This window comes from Dromaius novaehollandiae, chromosome 6, assembly GCF_036370855.1.
Source record: "Dromaius novaehollandiae isolate bDroNov1 chromosome 6, bDroNov1.hap1, whole genome shotgun sequence".
Taxonomy (NCBI): domain Eukaryota; kingdom Metazoa; phylum Chordata; class Aves; order Casuariiformes; family Dromaiidae; genus Dromaius; species Dromaius novaehollandiae.
Window position 1 is genome coordinate 38370275 of NC_088103.1, and position 18407 is coordinate 38388681.

At 42.6% G+C, this 18407-nt stretch overlaps 1 protein-coding gene across 23 annotated transcripts in view; it reads left to right on the forward strand.

The window, feature by feature from the left end:
• The first annotated feature begins 257 nt into the window (after window positions 1-257).
• The window catches only part of TCF7L2 (transcription factor 7 like 2), a 184154-nt gene continuing 166004 nt past the window's right edge, over window positions 258-18407 (forward strand). For 6 of the 23 annotated variants that reach the window (XM_064514229.1, XM_064514230.1, XM_064514234.1 and 3 more), the window contains exons 1-3: window positions 259-1113; window positions 1447-1513; window positions 1731-1855. In XM_064514229.1, coding sequence (XP_064370299.1) covers window positions 925-1113; window positions 1447-1513; window positions 1731-1855 — 381 coding nt within the window. In that variant the 5' untranslated portion in view covers window positions 259-924. Of the gene's footprint in view, window positions 1114-1446; window positions 1514-1730; window positions 1856-18407 lie in introns of all 23 variants that reach the window. The other 17 variants (XM_026117486.2, XM_026117491.2, XM_026117493.2 and 14 more) reach the window with 6 other exon arrangements.

Genomic DNA, 18407 nt, shown 5'->3' on the forward strand with positions numbered 1-18407 from the left:
CCGGCCCCGTCCTGCAGCTCCGCGGGACGCTGCAATTTGCTCTCCTTTTTGTCCTCCCGCCGCCCGCCCCCGCTGCCGGCGCCCCGCGCCCCGGCGCTGCCCCGCATTGTCTCCCCGCGCCCGCGCCCCTTCCCCGCCGCGCGCGCTCCCTCGCCCAAAAGGAGCATTGTTAGTTTCCTACTTCCCCCCCCTCCCCCGCCTCCGCCTCCTCCCCCTCCCGCGCCCCAGACCTGTTTATTTATGCAGACGTCACCGGGGAGCCCCCGCCCCCTCCTGCATCTCATTAAGTGCCTGGTGTGTTTCTCGCTCCCTGTCAATAATCCCGGATCCCAGACTTCTCCGTTCCTCCGGATTTCGATCCCCCTTTTTCTATCTGTCAATCAGCGCCGCCTTTGAACTGAAAAGCTCTCAGTCCAACTTCAACTCACTCAAATCCGAGCGGCACAGGCTCCCAATATCCGCGGCGGCTGCCCCCCCGTTACAGCTGACTTCTTTGGTTTGTTTGTTGCATTATTTTTTTTCTACGACCCCCTCCCCCCATATATATTTTTTATTATTATTAATTTTTGGTGAGTGCGTGCGCGAGTGTGAGTGCGTGTGCGCGCACTGCACGCTGATCAGATCCCTGGAAGAAAGAAAGAGAAAATCCAGAAGAAGGAAAGGAAGAAGCCTAAAGTCACTGGTGCAAAGGAGCAAAGAAGAGACATTTCCCTCCCCTCCTCCTCCCTCTTTTCCCCTCCCCAGGAGGAAAGAGAAGGGGAAAAAAGAAACTTTCACCTTGGACTCTTCTTTTTTTGGTGCAAACTTTCCCCCCTCCCCTGTTCTTTTTCCTTTTTTCCCCCCATTCCCCTCTATTTTTTTTCTTCTTTTTTCCCCCGTCCCCTTTTTGCAAAATTGCTGCTGGTGGGGTGAGCCAGGAGGAAAATGCCGCAGCTGAACGGCGGTGGAGGGGACGATCTGGGCGCCAACGATGAACTGATCTCTTTCAAAGACGAAGGGGAGCAGGAGGAGAAGATCTCCGAGAACTCCTCGGCGGAGAGGGATTTAGCTGATGTCAAGTCGTCTCTCGTCAATGAATCAGAAACGAATCAAAACAGCTCCTCCGACTCGGAGGTAAGGGGGGAAAATCCCCCCGCGGGCCGCGGCGGGCGGCGGGCGGGGGCCGCGGCGGCGGGATGCGCTGCCGCGCTGCGGGGCCGCGGCCGCGGCCGGGGCCGGCGGGTCCCGCTCCCGCCGGCGCCCAACTTTCCTCCATTGCACAAACTTGTAACGATGCCTTCTTTTTGTTCTGTTTGTCCCCCTCCCTCTCCTCCCAATCTCGCCTTCTCCCCGCACCTTTCCCTTCTTCTTCTCCGTCTATTCCTCCCCTCCTCCCGTCTCCCCCCCCAAAAAAACCCAACAACCCACCTCCCCAATTACCCCGCACCAACTCCTGCCCGCTCCCAGGCGGAGAGGCGGCCTCCGCCTAGGTCCGAAACTTTCCGAGATAAATCCCGAGAAAGTTTAGAGGAAGGTGAGTAAGGAGAGCGGCCCGCGGCCCTGCCGGCGCCCGCGCCGCGCCGCCCGGCGCCCCTCCGCCGGCCGGGGCGGGCGCCCAACTTTTTTGGGACACTTTCTAAAAAAAGTTTTCCTCCCCCCTCCTCCCTTCTCTACTCCCCGTCCGCCCCCCCTTCCCCTCTTGCCCCTCGCTCCTCTGCCCTGCTCCCTCTCTTGTCTCCCCGCCATGTTAGCTGCGAAAAGGCAAGATGGAGGGTTGTTTAAGGGCCCACCATACCCGGGTTATCCCTTTATAATGATCCCCGATCTCAGCAGCCCGTATCTGCCCAATGGATCGCTCTCTCCGACGGCAAGAACAGTAAGTGGCATTTTTTTTCCTCTCTCCTTTCCCTTCCTCTCCGTGCTATCGTTGCTGCGGCACTTCCTTCCTCCCTGCCCCGCGCCGCGCCGCGCCGCTCCGCTCCGCCGCGCTGCGCGCCGCCCCGCCGCCGCGGACCCCTGCCCGCGCCCGCCGCCCCCTCCCCCGCCGGCGCCGCAAACTTTCCCAACTCCGCGGCGGCGGGGGGTTTGTTTACACTTCGCCATGTTTCCTTTTCTCCCTTTTTCTTTTTTTCTTTTTTTTTTTTACTTTCAGTTTTGTAGGCAGTTTGCTGGTTCTCTCCTCACCTCCCCCGTGGAAAAAAAAAGAAAAGAAAAAAGCACACAACAGCCAACCCAGCCCCGAAAGAAACCCAGAAATAAATCTACTCCCCAATTTCCCTAATTCGGGGGTTGTCTCTCCCCCCCCCCCTTCCCTCCCCCCTCCCCTGCGCTGGGCTGGAGGGCAGGGGAAAGGGGTTATTTTCTCCTCAGCTGAGTCTCGGCCCTGGCTCCTACAAAACTATTTATTTTCCATGGTGATCTGTTTTCTTCTGCCCCCTTCAGCGGCGTCTGGGTCGCTCCCCCCTCCCCCGTCCTCCCCCTTAACCCTCTCCTGCCCTGGCCGCCCGGGATCGCAGGGCGCCGGGCCGGGCGTCCCCGCTCCCGCCGCGGCCCCTCGCCGGCGCGGCCGCCGGCCCCGGGGGGGCCCCGGGTGGCCGCGGAGCAGCGCAGCCTCCCGGCGGGGGCGGCCCGGCCCGGCCCGCAGCTGGGCGAGCGCGGAGCGCGGGGGCCGCGTCCCGGGCCGCGCCGGGGGGCAGCGCGCACGCGGCCCCGCCGCGGTGCAGCGACAGCAACAAAGCGGCAAACGAGCGAGCAAAATTCCTGCTGGAAGCGAGCTCGTAAATAAGAACTTGCTGAAATCGCCCCCCCCCCCGCTTTTCCCCCCTCAAAAAAAAAAAAAAAAAAAAAAGAAGAAGAAGAAGAAGAGCCCCGGGGTGGTGCGGCCGCGGTGTGCTCGTGCGTGCGCGCGCGGGGAGGCAGAGCAAGTTTAGCCCGGGTCCTAGGAAACTTTGGGGTCTGCTAGTGGGTTTGTAGCCCCAGCTGTTACTTCGCTCTTGATACCCCAGTGTCACGAACTGCCTTCTCTGCTCTGACATTAGATTTGCCAAGTCTAACCTTTTTTTTTTCCTTTTTAAAGTTTTTTTTTTGTTATTATTTTTAACCAAAACTGCATAATCCGTAGGGACTACAAATACTACATGTTCCTACAGATGGGTCTAGCATTGCTGTTTTGTTTCTTCTGGATGTTTTTAAATTTGAAGCGTCCCCACCGTCACCATGTGTGTTTACACACTTTTTCCTTGTGGTAACACGAGATAGCAATTTACAATAATAGATCTACTGTTCAGTAGATGTTGAGCCCATGCTAATGACTGAGGTCTTGGACAACTTGAGTGTATCAGATCTACAAGTGTTTTAAAGCATTAAAATATTAAACATCAGGTCAGGCTTGTTTTCATTTAGTGAAACAATAGTAGACACTCAGATTAGTAAATATAGAGTGACAGATATGAAATAAGTAAGATTTACTGACTTTGCCTATATTTGAGGATGTGGCTATATATATATATAATATATAACCAAATATGTATATATATTTGGTTAGCTTGTAAAACTACTCTTCCAAGGAGTGTGATTTCTGGGACAGTAGCATAGGGGTAACTGCAGTTTGCAATTGTAATGATTGGGAGGGGAATTCATGGGCTGAATGCATTATATTTTTCTTTTGAATACGGTCACCCACATGTATATGGATGATGGTGATAAATTCCAAATTCTTATAAACACCAGGCTCCAGATGGCAAAACGTTCTTCATAAGTTACTTTGTTATAAATAGTGAAGCTTTATATTCCCATTTTTTTCTTTTGACCTAAAATGCATTCCACTGTTCCAGGTGTAGGTTAATTGAAAGAACAACTCTATTTCTTTTTCTTAAAGCATTTTTCTTACAACAGATACAGTTGTCTATTTTTTACTCATTACCTTTATTAGATTCTTTTTCTCTTAAAAATGTAAAGATAATGATCCTTCAGCAGTTAGCTTTAGTGGAAATATTATTCCTCCCCCTGCTCTCCTCTATAGTTAAGAAAGGCCTCCATAGGAATGTTCTGTTTGTATGAATTAAAGGTACGGTATAAAAGATTACATGTTGTTTTATTGTTGATATAGCAGGTGGCCTTCTTGTGTTATCAGATGGGTTCTAAAAGGGTATTTCCACACTCAGTAGGCAGTTTTCTTATTTCCATGTCCAGGCTCCAGCAGCCTTCTCCTATCTTCTTAACCTTATTCTTTCACATGCTGTATGCTTATTCGTTTGCGTACGACTTAATTATAGCCTGCAAAAATTAAAGTTATTTATTTAGGCCTGAGAGCAGAATTTTGTAAAGATTAAGTGGGATAGCCGTTGTCTGTCACACAGTTTTTAGGTGGATTCTAGTTCTCGGCTGCACCAGCTTTGAATTCCAGACAAGGTAGATCTTTCTTTCCTGTTTTTTAACATGGTTTGAAAAGGTATAGGTAAATCTGCATAATTACAAATTTTATTCTTATTTATATAGTTTTTCCAGAAACCGTATTTGTTAAGCTCTAGAGCATACAAGGTAAAAGGATGATGCAGTATGTAGCAAAAATTCTTTTCTTTTGCTGTTGTAGAATCTTAAAGGTTTGTGGGTGTGGTTTTTTGTTGTTTTTTTCCGGGATTTTTTTTTTTTGTGTGTGTGTGTGTAGCGGGATTATTGTTCTTCTGTAAATGTACCTGTAATTGTCTGTTCAGGAGCAAACTCATGAGCAGCAATTTCTGCTTTACTGCTTCAGGAATGTGAAGAATTATGAAGTATCATAAAATCTGCTTATGATGAATAATACATTATCTCAAGAATAGGGCTTTAATTGTTGAAAACTCTGTACAGCTTGATAGTAATAATTTTATTTTAAAAGACAAAGATTTTTTTGCATAACGTTAATCTTGCTTTTGATTGAATAATGTGGATTGCTTTCAAGAACAGATGTGTATTAAGCAGAGGTCTAGTCAAATAGTAATGAAGCAATGAATGCAACTGAGAATCCCTGTTTCATACTTGCACTTGTAGCAGGACTGTGATAGCTGCCTATTAGGGATAATATAGGGAATTGTTTTCTTTTCGGAGTTTGCAAATGGAGAGTGGTGTATTTAATATTTATCCTGAATGTAGAGCTTGGTTGATGGTTTCAGTGAGCAAACAGATGCATTGTGATTTGAGAAAACCCTGCTGGCAAATATTCTTATTTTTGCTAGTGTTGCATTTTCCTTTCACCTAAATTGTTGTTGCTAAGTGAGATTGTACAAATAAGCTTCTGTTTGGTTCTGGAGTTTGAGAGTTTGGAATAGCTGTAGTGGAGGGCAGCCCCGTCACTAAGATTTTATGTTGAGGAGGAAACTTTTTTCTTTAATTGACTTGAAAAATGGATGTTTTCCTTTATCTACTGAATCAAACAACATAATCCTTTCTAATACAAAAGCTGTAGACACGGGCGTGTGAAGGGTTAATGGTGGTCCTTTTTTTTCCCTCCCTCCAATTGTTTTGACAACACTTTTCAAAGTGTGACATTCCAAGCCCTTGCAATACAATGTAATATTACAGTAATTACACAGGTCATTACATTTTAAATAGAGAACAATAAAATGCTTATCGCACTGAAAAAGAACAGGTGTTCTTGCCCTTCTTTGGTATTTATGCTAATTGTTTTTCATCTCCTTCAGAAATATTTATGGCTGGCACATTATGATTTCAGTCTCGATGCGACAATATTAATTCTTTACTAATCTTTATGGTTGAGGTTTAATGTCTGCAGTATGGATTATAGTATTAACGTCCACCAACTAGTTTAATAATGTAGATATAACTTAATATGTCAGCACTTTAGTACTTTGTGATACATAGCTGTTCAAGGAGAGGTGCATTATTCACTTTCTTTCTTTAAAAAAAAATTGAATAGACATGCTTTTAATAAAGTTTCTGGACGTGTGTAAAAACAAGTCATTAAATAAGAACTGATGATCCTGTGGCATAAATCAAATGGAACCTACGTAAGGAAAGTTTCCTCATGCTTAATTAGGTAGATTGCTGAATCACTCTGCTCTAGTGTTAGCATAGCTGGCATACAGTGGCCAACAGGCTGGGTGTGTTACCTTATTTTCTGTAAAGACTCAGATTTATTTTTAATTCTATTTTTTTTCTTGATAAGATTTCATTTTGGAGAAAATGCTGCATTGCGAAGTCAGCTTCTCTTCAGGGGGCTATGAAAATTAGTTGGAGAAAAGTTTCGTGTTTCTGGGACCTTGCAAAACAATATAATGCAGTACTGTTACTTGAGTGTACCGGATAATTGCAGGACTGCACTTCATTAAAAACAATATTTGCTTTGGAAATCGAACAATTTTAATAGGTGCTCCAGTGGCTGATCTGCACTGAAAAAAATACAGTAGATGCCTTTCCAGGTTTTTTGAATGCATTTATACATGGACTGATGATGTTGAGTGGCTTTTTTTCCCCTCCTCCTTCCTCTTCATTTTTTTGTTCAAGTAAATATGTGCTGATTTGCCAGTTGAAGGTGGTGGTGGGGGAAATATGTCACAGCTTTCATTAGAGCTTGTAAACGAGAATGTAGGTAAAAATGTTTAAAATTTGTCAGACTTTCATGACTGGGCCCCAGAATCAGATAAAAAATGTGGTGTAGAGAAAAAGGACAGCTGCAGATTTTTTGTGTGGACGTGTGTTTCTGTACCATGACTAAAAACTCTGAGGACCTTTTCCCAGCTGTCTGGGAGTTATGTGGAAGTTGGATTATTGGCAGTTAAGCATGAGACAACCTGGATTTAGCAAGCGCTCTCCTCCACAGGAAGTAGAGGACATTATACTGGGGGAAGGGAGGAGAGGCTTCTCCAGGCACAGGCCAGCGACCATACGCTCGCTCCCCCCAGCTCCAGTGCAGCCAAAACTGAGCGCTTGCAAATAGGCACAAAAAAACATACAGCTGCTTTTTTTTCTTTTCTTTCCTTTTTTTCTTTTCTTTTCTCTCTCTCTCTCTCTTTTTTTTTTTTTTTTTTTTTTAAGGGGTTTGAGGTGAAATTCGATTCTCTGCTCCCACACTGGAGCTGTTGCGAGGACTTTAGCTTGGGGTGTTTGTGAGGTTTGGGGAAAAGTTTAAAGCTCTGTTCCTGTGTGTCTCCTTAGTACTGCATTCTTGCAAATATGCAAGTAAGCCTTAAACTTTGACTTCTAATTGGGCACATTTGTGAAGGAAATGGTTAATTTTACAACCAAAGGCAAACTTGCACCTCGACAGGTCTGCTGAAAGAAATGTGCCACGGTCGTTTTCTGGCAAGCACCGCAGGGTCATAAATCCACGGGGTTTATTTACAGCCTATAACACTTATGAATGTTAAGATATTTGACGCCACGCTGGCCTTATAATATCCAAGGTCCACAGACACTGGCAGTGGGTCAAATTTCTTTCACTAATTATAAGCAATGAGAGATGGAGTGTGGTGGTGTGTGGGGGGGAGATATGGAAATCCTGTCTCCCCACCCAAAAGCTAAGAATATTTGTGCTCCTCCTCTGAACTGCTGGTTTATGTTTGTGCTTTTACATAGGCTCTGAAGTTTATAATTAACACTTGCAGTGCTGAAAGCGCTTGGCTCTGTATGATGCAGCCAGACAGGAAAAAGGGAAGTTTAATATGACTTGAGTCCTTTATAGCGGCCTTAGCAGTATTATGCAGTATTTCCTAGATACCAACGCAAGCAAACAGTTCAAGAAAGATGACACCTGGAAATGTCCTTTAATTTTCTCACGTACCACTGAGCTGGGGGAAAAACCACGTCAGGTTTAATGCATAAGGAGGATGCCTGGAAATATATATATTAGACTGATTAGTGTGTGTGTGTGAAATAGGACCTCTTAAAGTAGCAAAAGCCCATGTTAAGGGGAAACATGCACTGAATGAATTAGCATGCTCAGCTTGGAAGCAGCTTGCATGGGAGAAGTCTTACGTTCTTGAAAGAAGAATCTGGGTTGTGCGGGGTGAAGCGCACATGCCTGGGTGAAAGGGTGAGGGGAGGAGCGCGGGGGAGAAGTGCTGAAGTTGGTGTTTGGGAGACAAGCGGGGAGTCCAGAGGCCAGTAGAGAGTAATGGGATGACAAAGAATACTGAAGTGCAAGGAGAAATCTTAAACTGGGTTGGGGGGTGAAAGCTGTATATGAACCAAAGGTTTAAGGGGAAGCTTGGGATCTAGGGACTGATTCTTAAGTGTCAGGAAAGGCTGGGGCCCAGGGAAAAACACTGCTTCACTCAGCAAAGCTCGTTATTCTCAGCTCACTCCCTATTAAACAAGCTTTCCTAGAGTGAACAGTTATATTGGAAGTGCTTCTGTCTTGTCTCTCTCTCTCTCTCTCTATATATATGTGTGTGTGTGTGCGCGCATGTGTGTTTTAACAAGATAATGTGATTACTCAAGTATGCCTAGGTATTACTTTTAGCTTTAATTTCTTCAGCAGTTTTATTTCAGTTTCCCTGTAGGTTACTGTCACACTTGGATACTAATTCAAAAAAAATGCAGGGTTACGTGTGTGTTGGAAATCTACTCTCTTTTGCCCGTATGTTTTGCTTCTACAAAGCATGTAAAACCTGACTTAAAAAATGAGGGGGCTGTCAGTTTGGACCTTCCACAAATACATGTATGGTTTTGTTGAAGGTTTTATGCATTTTCCTAATCAATGGAATGCTGTGACTTATTAGCCCCTGGGGATAAATATGGATCCCTTAACACCACATTACAAAGCTGATGTGGTATTGGACCCTTTTTAACAGGTTATCAACAAGGATACTTTCTACTCCCTCCCTCCTGCCTGCCCCATCCTCTTCCCGATCTAATTCTTTGCTTGCAAAATCTGTTCAGGCTTATTCCCGGGTTTTAGGTAGGCTAAACCCACAACCCTCGCTTTTTGTGGGGTCATAGACAGGCGACTGGGCAGTGCTGAATGAGTTAAGTTGCTGGCTGAAGTTTGGCTGCATGAAACTAAATTTGAGGCCTGGTAGGCATTAGCAGGGCACAGCACATTTACAGAGCTTAATTAGTACGAACTGTAATTGTTCATGGTCTGCCAGAAGGAGTAATGTTCAGGAAAAGTGGAGTCGTTCTTCTGCAGTCTTCAGTTTTAAAACGATAAATCACTTGCATATTTGTGCAGTGATTCAAATGGAGCTGAGACCTCTCCATCTCAACATGTGGTAAATTGTAAAGTCAATGAATTGCAGATGTAGGGTACAGCGGATTCTCTAAGAAAATGTGGAATGAATGGGAAAGGGTGATGCTATAAATACTTGCTGAGAAGATAACTGGGTTTCTGCTTGCTGTGCCAATTATGATGTACTAAAGATATTAGCAATTTTGTTTTAATGTATTTATTTTAAATTTCTTTAAACTAAATATAGGGGGTACTGCATTACTTCATGTGGTGAGATTTTTATTAATGCTCCAGAACAATGGGTTTCATATGGAAAGGCACATGATAGCTGTACTAATACAAATTAATTCATTGTGAGGACTGTTATAGCTGTTCCTAGAGAAGCTAATAATGATGGGACAGTTTAAAGTGTGGCTGCAGTAACTTATAAGAAGTGTTGTAGTAAAGGGTGCTTTTATATTCTAGTTGGAGGAAATACTGGGAATGTTATAGATCTTTGCAAGGGATTTTGTATCTGCCTGTAGCTCCTTTCAGCTTCAGAAAGGCTTTTTGGGTGTGTTAATCAGACAGCCTAGAGCCTGTTTAAAAAAACAAACACAAACAAAACTACACTGTACAGATTAAGATCATAAATGCTAGCTATTGTTTTTTGAATCCAGAGAATGTGTCCCACTCTTACTGCTGTGGAATCTTGTCTTCCTTGGGTTTAGTCCAAGAGCCATTGAAGTTGGAAAAAGACTTCCATTAGTAACGAAAGGCTTTGGATCAGGCCCTGTGTGAACCAATTGCCAACTCTTTCAAAACTGGGTAAAGGTATTGAAAAAGCCAAACTAAACTAAACATCATATTGATACATTGCTTCTTCTGTGGTGTCCTTCATTCATTAAAAAAAAAAAAGGCTGTGTTTCTGATGGTGCTTTTTTCAGTGAGCCCCTGCTTCTGCAATATCTGACCTACCCACAGAAGTGCAGAGCATCCTGGCGGGATCAGGATTTGGTCTGTGGCTATGCTGCATGTCAATACTGCTTTTTTAATATGAGTAGGTGGATTTGTATGGAGGTTGTAGAAGTTAATGATTGTTCTCTGACTCATATGCTGCTGGTTTCAGCAAAGAAAAAATGATGACAGTAAAATGATGGAAATTATATGAGACAAGTAGGCTTTGGTGAGTAGAAAATATATTTGTGTTGTTTAAAATGCTTTTGATTCTTGTTCAAGGAAGTGCAAGGAGGGGAAGAGGGAGAAGATGGGAGGACAGTTTCTTTTCGTGGTGAGATGTTTTGGGACTGAATTCTTGCAGGAATTCAGTCAAGGAGCGAAGTTGAATTCAGGAGGGACTGTCTGTGATGTTAAAGGTCCCATAACCATTTTGTTAGTCCTACTGATACAGTTAGTCCTGACTAACTGTTTTACCCTCTCTGTAGAACAGGTTTTAATGCCTTAGGCTTTGTGGGAAGTACGATTGCATGTCTAATGGCCACCATGTATGAATATATAGTTGTGATCAACCAATATTTATCTCACAGCTTTGTAGGGCTCACCAGGGTATCTGTTATGAAAAGTGCTGTATACAACAAAATCCAGCTCTGCTTTTTAATTCACTAGAGATGATGCTGCAGCTGCAATGCCAAAAAACCCCCAACCAAACAAAACCCCCAAAAGAGTGTGAGAAGGAATATTTAGAAAACACCAAACTGAAAATATTGCAAAGGGGCTTTCTGGGGAATATGAGAGATTCTTAGATGTTGATACAATAGAAACAAATCATTCTATTTTAAGAAAGGAAAAGAAAAAAAAAAGGCAGGAAAAGGTGGGGGCTTATCCCTCTGAGTACATCCAAATTCCCACTGGAGTCAGTGACTCCTGAAGTAATTATCTGGAAAAGTCTGAGGCTATAGGCTTTTCTGTTCTAGAGACAAGTAACTACATTGATTTCTTTTTTTAACTGATGCAAATATTTAATAAAGGTTCTTTTGAACTACTTAAAACCCTAGCCTGAATAATTTTATCCTGGTTAAACCAGTGAACTGGTTTGGGAGCATACACAGCAAGAGGTTTGCATTGGTTTAATTGGATTTAAGAGATTTATAAAACCAGGGCCACTATTCTGACATAGACAAGGTCTGGAACACGGCATGTAGATGCTGCATAGATCTACACCCAGCCTCAACAGACTGCTATTGAGATTACTCTATTATAAATGTTTGCTGATATAAAGAATACAGGAAAGGTATGACCTTGAATGAACACATCAGAAGAATAAGATAGCAACCAATGTTTTGTTTTTACCGGGACACTGGGAAGAAGGTTTTCTCCCTTTGAAAGGAGGTACAGATTATAGTTCTCTATCTGGATGTCAAGTTGCTGAGATTTTTATTGTTTTTAACTGAATACCTCAGTTTACTTCTGTTCCGTGTTACATTCCCCTATGGACTTATTCTTAATTCTTAAACCACACCTTAAAATGTCACTTAAAATGTGTATGTGCCTGTACAAAAATAAATAAATAAATAAATATATATATATGATGACTGTATAAAGATTATCCACAAAAGTTATTTCATCTGGATTAGGGCTAAGTATCTGTACAATTCCCAGGGTTATTAAAGGCTGAATGCCTAGTACACACAGTTAGTGTATTTTCCATTAAAATCTGTTGGTTAATTACAGTACTTGAAATTACTTTGTCTTTAATTTCAGAAATACTAAGTTAAGAAGTGAAAACTAGAACCCAAGTGGAACTGGGTGATTGAAAATGGAATTTGGTATGTTGACAGAGCTGTTGGTGTATTCGTAACGTGCCTGTCTGACTGGCTACATGTGCACATCTGTGTATGTGCATGTGATATATATTATTTGTGATCGTATACTCAGTTATCAGGTGTCTATTCAATTTTAATTGACAATATGAGATTCCTGCGGTTACTCTGTGTAGAGCCTTGGGGCTCTACAGGGTTTGTGGGAAGAAAAGCCTTGACAAGTTTTCATTAAGCTCTGAATCAGGCAATTGGAAAAGAGGAGAATGAAAGGAGCTGAAAAGAGGGACAACTTGTTAGTGTTGCATTCTGTGCTTGGAACGAGAAACCTCTTTTAGACAAGAGTGGTTCTCAGGCCAAGAATTTCAAACTCGCAGAGAAACCTGTCCAGAGCACAAAAGTTGTTTGAACGGGGTGCAGAATTGTCACAGTAATTAGAGCAATCTCCGTTTACTGAGTGGCAGCCTTTATAAAGGACAGGGGATAAAGGGTTCAAATTCATCTTTCTCGCTGTGATTCACTTTTGATGAACTGCCTCTGTGTATGTATGTGTATATGAAGGAGTGTGTGTGTGTGGCCACGTTTCTAGCTACTCATCATTAAATTGCCCTTGTTTTAAAAGAACAAGGACTTTCGTTTCTTCTTCCTGCCTCAAATGACTGTTTCAGGCAGTTTTTTTTCTTTCTTTCTTTTTTTTTTGGGGGGGGGGGCAGGGGGAGGTGCTCTAATTTGATGTACAGAAATAAGATGATACTTTTGAAAATGCACTTGTGCTCTGCTGGAGGGGAAGCCCTGAATATTTCTCAATAAATTTGTTGTCTTTCTTACTTGTTCCTGCAGCTTTGACTGTTTGGAGCAGTCCCGTTACTTTTAATGGGATTACTTGTGGAAGCGAGGACTGGACGAATAGGGCCTGGGCCCTTAAAGCTTATCCTCTTGTCCCTGTAAGGTCTGTCCAGAACTACTGAATCACTGGAGTTTTGCCATTGCACTTATTAGGAGAAGGGTCAGGCCCGTGGATTACATGAGACTGGGTCTTGTGAACAAGCCAAATAAAACTGTAAAAATGACGGTCGTCACTGGGAGCATTGCAGAAGTATCTGGAGGCCCTGAGCTGGGCTCCTTCCGGTGAGATGCTATCCCGAGACCAGCGTGAGTGAGTTAGCAAGTTCATCCTGTGGGTGCTCCTGCCCAAGCAAGGACACGGGGCTGCTAAATTTCCCGTAAGCCTTCACTTTTGATGAAAGCAAAATGTTAAGCTCCTTCATTTTTGGATAATCTCCCTGAGTGCAAAGTTAGTCATTTTGATGTCCATTTATTCATTTAGTTGCTGTTCAGGCTTTGTGATTGCCTTTTATTTCTTCTCCCTGAAACAATGTAAGATCTCTGCTTTGTGAAGCCTTGGTGGGAGTGACCGTTACTGTTTCACTTAATCATTTAGTCAGTGTTATGTCTCTCCCCTTTTTTGCTGCTGCATCTAAATGCAGAGAAAGAGGAGCCTTAAGGTTGATGTCTTTGCTCTATCTTGTGTTTTCTCTGTATCTCATGTCGCTCTCAGGGTCTGTGGGCATAGCTGGTTAGGCTCTGTGTTGGGACCTAGTGAATATTATATTTTTACTTCCTCACTCCCTTCTTTCCTCCTGGAGACCTGGGAACAGTGAGTATCTGAACATATTCCTAAGAGGCACTAGAGGAAAAAAGAAGGTCTTGCTACAGATTACAGAAACATTGTTAAAGATAGTAGGTACTCATCTGAGTCAAAGTTGTAGGACCGAGGTCCTGAGCAGTACACTTACAGTATTTGTGGACCTGGCTCATATCCCATGCCCACGTCCTCCATCGGGTAAGGGAGCAGGGATATTCTGAATGACAAGAAAAAGAGGTATTGCCTGTTTGAAAAAGTGTGTGTTCTTCCCACAATAAACTTTTGTGTATAGCTTTCCTCTTCTCCACCAAGCCAAACAACTTATTTTCCACTGGTGGTGGTGACAAATTTGGCCAGATCTTTGTTATATTTTAGAAAAAACAGATTTATTATTCAGAGTTGTTCCCTAGCGTCAAAAAAGCTGTGGAAAAATTGCTTGGCCTTAAGTTTACATTGCAAAAAAATGCCTGTTTACACTTAGGAAAGCATGCTTCTGTTTGCGTACTGGAGTCGTCTGCAAGAACAGTGCTGCGAATATGGGAGACCCTCTCACAGGTGCGAGGAGGAACTGGGAGACGGGGATCATCCCGGCAGCAACGCTGCGTTGCTTGTGGAGTGTCAGAGCATAGAGCAGGATCCGCATCTTGGGTGGTGCCATGGTCGGGTTGGACAGTGTGTCCATGTTTAGATGATGTTACTTTGTCTCCAGCAGTGATGGTTTGTAGACGGCTGGTGCCACCCTGACGGAGCACCCCTGTGCGCAGGACTAATTGTTGATTAGAACGTACTTGTTGCAAATTATGAACCTCTCCTGAATGTGGCTTTCTCAGTCCTATCCCTTGTGCATTATTTTCTCAGCTGGTAATTAATTTCTCAGTTTGGTAATTTGTCAGTAACTGGCATCTCTTCAGTAATGAGTGCTCTGTAGTATTTCTGCATCGCTAAGGAGTAATTGCTGGCCCTATAAAGTCACTGATCTCCTTCATTTGCCTATTGGATAACCTTTCCTTTTGGATTATTATGGCTAAGTTATCCATAGCAACAAACTCTAAGTACATCTCCAGTCAACGTCTTGGCTGCAGCTTGATATGCAGAGGGAGAGGGCAGGAGGAAGCTGGGTTTTAGTCATGGTCTCAGGCAGTTCATGTAGCTCATGACAACAGCAGAAAGCTTTTATTTGATTTTTACAGCTATGTATTTAGTTGGGAAGTACATACTGCTCAGACTATAAAAGCAGCTGTTAATTGTAGTTCAGGTGGCAGTGCCGACTGGCAGATGCCCTCATCTTGTTGCTGGGTATTTCCTCAAGCCTCCTGTTCTGCCTGGCCCTGTCTTGCTTTTCTGCTTACCCTTGGGATTGTTTCTTAATGCAGTGGTAAGCAGTTTTGAGATGCTTCCCTTCCTGGAAACTCATTTGGTGTGTATGGCCCTGAGAGTCTGTGTGCGTGTCTGATTTTTATCCGCATCAGCCTTCCGAAGAACTGTCTGGGTAGGCCCAGCTCGGTCGATGCATACCGGCTTGTAGGACGACTGCTTAAATTTGTCATCCCGATGGGGAGTTTACAAAGTTTATTTTGGAAATGAAATACTTAGTGAAACAGGAAGAAGACTTAAGGGATACTGGAAAAATGATGCGAATGAGACACAAGTTTTTCATTTACACTTCTCTATTGCAAAGTGTAATGGTGAATTGCTCTGATTTGTAGATCTAACTAGAAAATGGCAGTTTTTGGAAGTCTCGCGAGTTGCCTGTCAACATCTGCACACACCTAGATACCTTTGACATTTGTTTTTGTTTTTACTGCTACTTGAACATGTTAACAATGCCACAAAGAGTGAGTTGAATTTTCCTTCTCTCCTTTCTCTTTTTTTCTTTTTTTTTTTCCCCCTGCTGTTGGAATTGTTTGTTAAATTCCAATTACAGGCCTTGTTCAACACCTGTACAAACCCACAGCCATTGTTAAGGGAATAATTTGAGGACAATGGGGTTACGCAGGTGTACACAAGTGCAGAATTTGGATTACAAAATCTTTTTATTACTCTGTGTGCATTAGAAAGAGAAGGAAAGAATTCAGCTTAATTTTCAGATCCCAGATATAATTTGTAGGACAAGCATTTGGAAGAAGGGTAACTGGGGAGGGGAAGAAATGTCTGAGCATGTTCAGACATGATACTGAAGACATGAAATGGAAAGTTGAAAGGAAATAAACACTACACTCCTTTCCTCCCTACCTCACCCTCATACCACTTTCATGGAGTCACTTTTCAAGGTATAGCTACACAAAGCTGGTGGGAGATGTTTTTGCACACTGATAGCCTTCAACTTGGTCACACTTAAACCTGAATATTTGCGTGGAACTGAGGTACTGGGACATTGTACTGATTTGTAGTGCGAAAAATCACCAGCCGCGTTGTATACCCCGATAAGATCAGTCAGTTGCAGTACATGCGCACTCACATGTATACGCTCTGTTTGGTGGGAGCAGAATCAAACCATTTGGATTCTAGCTGCTGGGTAAACCCTATTCCCATTGCCTAAAGTTAAGGTGACTTAAAATATGGGAGGATGTTAGCTGTTTGACTCTTCTACTTTAGAGAAAAATAAATCTAATGTTGTCCTTGAAGGTGACCTGTTATCTCATGCTACCAAAGAAACCCTCTTAAGATTGTAAGAACAGCTGTAAAAGCCAACAGGACCAAATCCTAGAATCTGTAGTGTGTCTCTTCTCTTGTGTTGTGCTAACACACAGATTTACAGTTTTGTGTGACTTGATGAATATCTAGCAATGGGTCATCTTCCTTTGGAGTAATTCCAGTTAAGACCAAAAGAGGTACATTCAGAATGAAAACAAAGATCCGCTCCTCTGCTGTCACGAGTGGTTGCACATTGAGATTATCCTTCTCCTGTGTCTCTTACAGTTTTAAGTTATTTCTGTTTCTTTCATTCTTGTGGGAATTCTTGCAGGCGGTTTTCTTTATTATCTGTCGTAAGTACTAAAGGCATTTGGGGTACAACAAAAAATAAGTAGGAATAATCATTAGCAGTTAGATAAATGTTCAGATCAGTTTATCCTTTTTGGTGATTTGCTGTTAGAACTAATCTTGACTGCTACAAATAGGCTTGGTATTTGGCATTTAAGTTTATGTAGGAGGGGGGAAAAAAGGCTGTTGCCTGTGAAGTTGTTCACAAGTTACTTGCTGTTCTTTTTCAATGAGTAATTACTCAGCTGAGTAGCATGACAGGAGTCTCAGTTATGGAACTGTTTGATCAAGAGAGAAATGGGTAGTTCCCCATCTTATTTGGGCACAGACACAATGGTGTGTGCACTTGTGTTCAGGGGAAGACTAGCTACCTTCCAAGCACTGTCAGGAAACATGGCTTATAGTGAAGAAGCAATCAGACTTCTCTATTAGACATGAATTTAGAATTATGGAAAGAAATGTTTGTCACTGATATGAGGCGGTCCAAGAAGGTGGTTAAAAAATCTTTCAATGAGGTTTGATAGTTTGGTGCATTGGAGACTTGGAGATGTGTGTTTTTTTGGTTTTTGTTTTGTTCTCTGTATTTGCTTGTGTTAAATTCTCCAGCCAAAGAGTGTAGTTCCACTAAGATGGTAGTGATTTGTCCTAAAACTTTCAGTGGATGAATTTATGAATTGCAATCTGCTCTGGTGATTCTGTTTCTAGCAGCTGATGTTAGTTAGTAGTTATCGTGTTTCCTTGTCTTTGCAGTTGTGTAAATTTCATTGAAGTAAATTAAACTTTAGAAGTGAAAGGCTTAATTTCCTCCCTCTACTTGGATAATAATTTCTAAAAGATGATTTACTGATGTTTTAGGAATGGTAGTGTAGCTATGCTGAACTAACGGAAGATGAAGCTAGCATTGGTACAACTTTCCTCATGTTGTTTGCCAATATAGGTTGCACTAGCTTCTATTGCTTTGCATCAGTTGTTCTTGTTTTGTTATTGTGTTAGTACTTTGTGTGTCTGCCTTACAAACTTAAATCATTCAACTTGTGTTGATTATATGACATACACTCTATACAGTGTATATTGTATTTAGTTGGTTGGATGGCAAGCATGTGGGGTAAGCCATCTTGGAATTCATTGGAGATGCCTTTTGTGCAAGAACTTCTTTCTTTTAAGGTAGCAAAAGTCGTCCCTTTAACTTCATCAAGAGTGCTTAACTAGGAAGGGTGGGCCACACCTGGCAACTTATTAGCTAATTCTAGCTTTGGATCATGGGCCAAAAACATGGCTGTGTGATGAATAATCTTAGTGCACTGCAAAAAGCCAAGAACTTATGTCCTGTTAGATGATGGAGTCTGAGGAGCAGCTAACATATGGTGTTATTTGAAAGCTTTTACAAATTGAAGAAGCATTGTCCACCCAACCTGAGTCCTGGACTTCAGATTTCATTTATACTTCTGTCTGCACAACCTGAGAAATGACTAGGTTCATATAAGAATTGCAGTAGAAATACTTGATTTTAGGTAAATGAACCCATCTGTGTAGTTATAGATACCAAAATCTTGGAGCAGTTGAAAATAGGAGAGGAACTACATCTGAATGAAAATGAAGCTGACTTTTGTTTAGTGACTTTTTTTTTTTTTTTTTTTTTTTGGATGGCTTAACAGTTACAAATTTATTAAGATATGGTTAGATACTTTTTCAGGGTATCAGTTAATTTTTAACATAAAGCTCTCTTTAAAAGCTTCAATAGATGTTTGCAAATTTTGCATAAGCAGCACAGTTTTTCCAATGCTATAAGCTGTGGAAGTAATTAAATGGATCTGTTTCTGAACCAGGGGTTTGGCACACCAATCTGAAAGAAGTTGATAGGAAAACTCTAATACCTATA